Below are 3369 nucleotides of genomic sequence, written 5' to 3' on the forward strand. Positions count from 1 at the left end.
TTTTGAGATGGAGTCTCGCTTTGTCACCGAGGCCATAGTGCGGTGGCGCAATCTCGGCGCACTGCAACCTCTGCCTCCCAGGTTCAAGCAATTCTCCTGCCTCAGCCTCCCAAGTAGCTGGGATTACAGGTGCCTGCCACCACACCTGGCTAATTTTTGTATTATTTAGTAGAGATAGGGTTTCACCATATTGGCCAGGCTGGTCTTGAATTCCTGACCTCAGGTGATCCGCCCGTCTGGGCCTCCCAAAGTGTTGGGATTACAGGCGTGAGCCACCGCGCCCGACCAAGATAAACATTTAAAAATAAGTTTGCTTAAATTACTATCATCCTCCAGAAACAGGCCTTCCTAGCCCTGAGTGGTTAGAACTGCAGGGGGTGGTGGTAGCAGCGACCATAGGCTGGGGGAGCCCAAGACGGCACATCAGCGTCTTCTAGGTCTCTGGCCTCCAGCCTTGCCCCTGAAGTCCGTCCTCCCCGTGCCAAACTTGTTTCAACAGCAAGTCTCCCAAATCCTGTTCACAACCCTCCCACGGGTCCCCAGCACGCACACCACAAAGCTGGGCAGCCTGGGTTGAGAAGACAGGTGTTAAATGTGACTTTCCCTCCCTGAGCCTCAGTTCCCCCCCCGAGCCTCAGTTTCCCCATCTCTAAAATGAGTTGATGGGGGAATACAGGGAGTTATCAAAGTCTTTTTTTTTTAAAGCTTAACTCCCAAAATACACAGGTGTTCATTGGCAGGTGGTTCATTGGCAGGTGGTGGAGCATAACGATGACTCTCATAGGAAGGCTTTTCAGTTTCTGTGCCCGCGCCCACCCTCTGCCCTCTGGAGCTGCCGGGCACCTAAGCCCTTCCTGGTTCCTCGCCTTTCGGGGACCTCGCTCCCCAGACACGCCTCTCATTGGCCGCGCCCCTGGTCACGCCAATGAAGCGCCACTTCGGGCCTAGACCCGCTTCTTATTGGTCTCGCCTCCGCAGGCCCCTCCCCGCATAAGGTTCCTGGTTTGCCCTTGCCCGGCCCACAGTTTCTCAGGCCCCCTGAGGCGCGGGGACCCGCCTGGGGCTACCTCCGACACTGCCTGAAAGGAGAACCCCTCGCCCTGGAGCCTACAATGTCAGTGGAGTCAATCACGCGGTCCACATTTGCAGACGTAGTAGAGAGTCTGGGGCGTCGGAGTCCTTGCAGGCTGTGGCGGCGTGATGGGTTGCTCTCTCCCGGCTCAGGCCCGGACGGGGCAGTCTGGAGAGCGCCGTGAGCGAGAAAGGCCCCCAGCGCAGGCTTCGGCTATTGGTGTCGGCGTCGCGGCCACTGGCCCAGCCGATGGGTCGGGATACACGCTCGCGCTCGCGGTCAGCGGGTCGCCGCGGCCGAAGGCAGCGGAGCCAGAGCGGGAGCCGGAGCCGAAGTCGGAGCAGGAGCCATGGGCGGCGAAACCGGCGGCGCCGGGAGGACGAGGGACGGCGCAGACGGAGGCGGCGGAGCCGGGAGCGTAGGTGGGGTCGATGTGGCAGCAGCGCTGGGGATCCGGCTCCTACCTCCGGAGCGCCCGACCGAGGGTTGGAGATCCCGGGGAACTGGGAGATCCCCGACTTACTCGGGGAGGGCTTCCTGGAGAAGGGGACAGGTGACCACGAGTCGCAGTTAACCTGGCAGCGGAAGGAAGGCGACAGGCGTTGCAGGCAGGGGACCGGGTGGTTGGAGGGACAGCCCGGAGCCGGGTGAGCGAAGCGGCGGGGAGGTAACGAGAGACCAGATCATATCGAGCCCCGTGTGCTCAGCACAGTAGATCTTGGTTCTTAGTCGGAGGGAAATGGGGAGCCTTGAGAGGAATTTGGGCAGGGAAGTGACGTGAACTGACTTACTGTGCAAACTTTCTGGCTTTGAGGTGGAGAAGGGATGGAGCGGGGTGGGCAGGAGCGGCACCAGAGGAGGACGGCACAGTTGTCCAGGCAGTAGATGATGGCAGCCTCGATGTGAGAGAGGCTGTAGGCAGCCACAGCGGGGAAAGTGCGTAGATTTCAGAGGGATTCTGGAAGTAGGGGTGACAACATTTGCTAATGGAGGTGGACTGTGGGAGGGAAGAAGACTCGGTGTCAGCTGGCAGGACTCACAGCTGACTCCTAGTACCTTAATCTCAGCTTCCCCAGGGCCCACGGTCCTTTGCTTCTGGAGATGGGACACTTAGTCGGATTTGCCTTGAGCTGGCTCCAGTACAGAGAAACCAGAATGGTGACAGGGACTGATTACTAGACCGGGGCTCCAGTGCTGGCTCAGCCCCTTCGTGGCTGTGACACTCAGGCCAGTCTTGCCTCACTCTGGGCCAAGTTCACTCCTCTGCTGTAGTTGTTTGTTTGTTTTTGAAACGGAGTCTCGCTCTGTCCCCCAGGCTGGAGCGCAGTGGCCGGATCTCCGCTCACTACAAGCTCCGCCTCCCGGGTTCCCGCCATTCTCCTGCCTCAGCCTCCCGAGTAGCTGGGACTACAGGCGCCCGCCACCTCGCCCGGCTAGTTTTTTGTATTTTTTAGTAGAGACGGGGTTTCACCGTATTAGCTAGGATGGTCTTGATCTCCTGACCTCGTGATCCGCCCGTCTCGGCCTCCCAAAGTGCTGGGATTACAGGCTTGAGCCACCGCGCCCGGCCTTGTTTGTTTGTTTGTTTTTGAGACGGAGTCTTCCTCTGTCGCCCAGGCTTGGGTGGAGTGGCGCAATGTCGGCTCACTGTTACCTGTGCCTCCTGGGTTCAAGCGATTCTTCAGCCTCAGCCTCCCGGGTAGCTGAGATTACAGGCGCACGTTGCCAACCCAGCTAATTTTTGTATTTTTTAGTAGAGCTGGGGTTTCTCCATGTTGACCAGGCAGGTCTTGAACTCCCGACCTCAAGTGATCCTGGCCCTCAAGAGATCTCCCAAAGTGCTGAGATTACAGGCGTGAGCCACCATGCCTGGCCATATAAGTCTTGTTTTTATTTTTATTTTATTTATTTATTTTTTATTTATTTTTTTTTGAGACAGAGTCTCGCTCTGTCGCCCAGGCTGGAGTGCAGCGGCGGGATCTCAGCTCACTGCAAGCTCCACCTCCTGAGTTGATGCCATTCTCCTGCCTCAGCCTCCCGAGTAGCTGGGACTACAGGCGCCCGCCACCTCGCCCGGCTAGTTTTTTTGTATTTTTTAGTAGAGATGGGGTTTCACCGTGTTAGCCAGGATGGTCTCGACCTCCTGACCTCATGATCCGCCCATGTTGTCCTCCCAAAGTGTTGGGATTACAGGTGTGAGCCACTGCGCCTGGCCCCATAAGTCTTGTTTTTTTTTGAGATGGAGTCTGGCTCTACCGCCCAGGCTGGAGTGCAGTGGCCGGATCTCAGCTCACTGC

General features: G+C 57.9%; 1 protein-coding gene across 1 annotated transcript in view; it reads left to right on the plus strand.

The window, feature by feature from the left end:
- The first annotated feature begins 1254 nt into the window (after positions 1 to 1254).
- CACTIN (cactin, spliceosome C complex subunit) overlaps positions 1255 to 3369 on the plus strand; it is an 18592-nt gene continuing 16477 nt past the window's right edge. The window contains exon 1 of the mRNA XM_023183627.3: positions 1255 to 1494. Within this exon, the coding sequence (XP_023039395.1) occupies positions 1322 to 1494 (173 nt within the window). The 5' untranslated portion in view covers positions 1255 to 1321. The remainder of the gene's footprint in view (positions 1495 to 3369) is intronic.

Source organism: Piliocolobus tephrosceles, chromosome 21, assembly GCF_002776525.5.
Source record: "Piliocolobus tephrosceles isolate RC106 chromosome 21, ASM277652v3, whole genome shotgun sequence".
Classification (NCBI taxonomy): Eukaryota; Metazoa; Chordata; class Mammalia; order Primates; family Cercopithecidae; genus Piliocolobus; species Piliocolobus tephrosceles.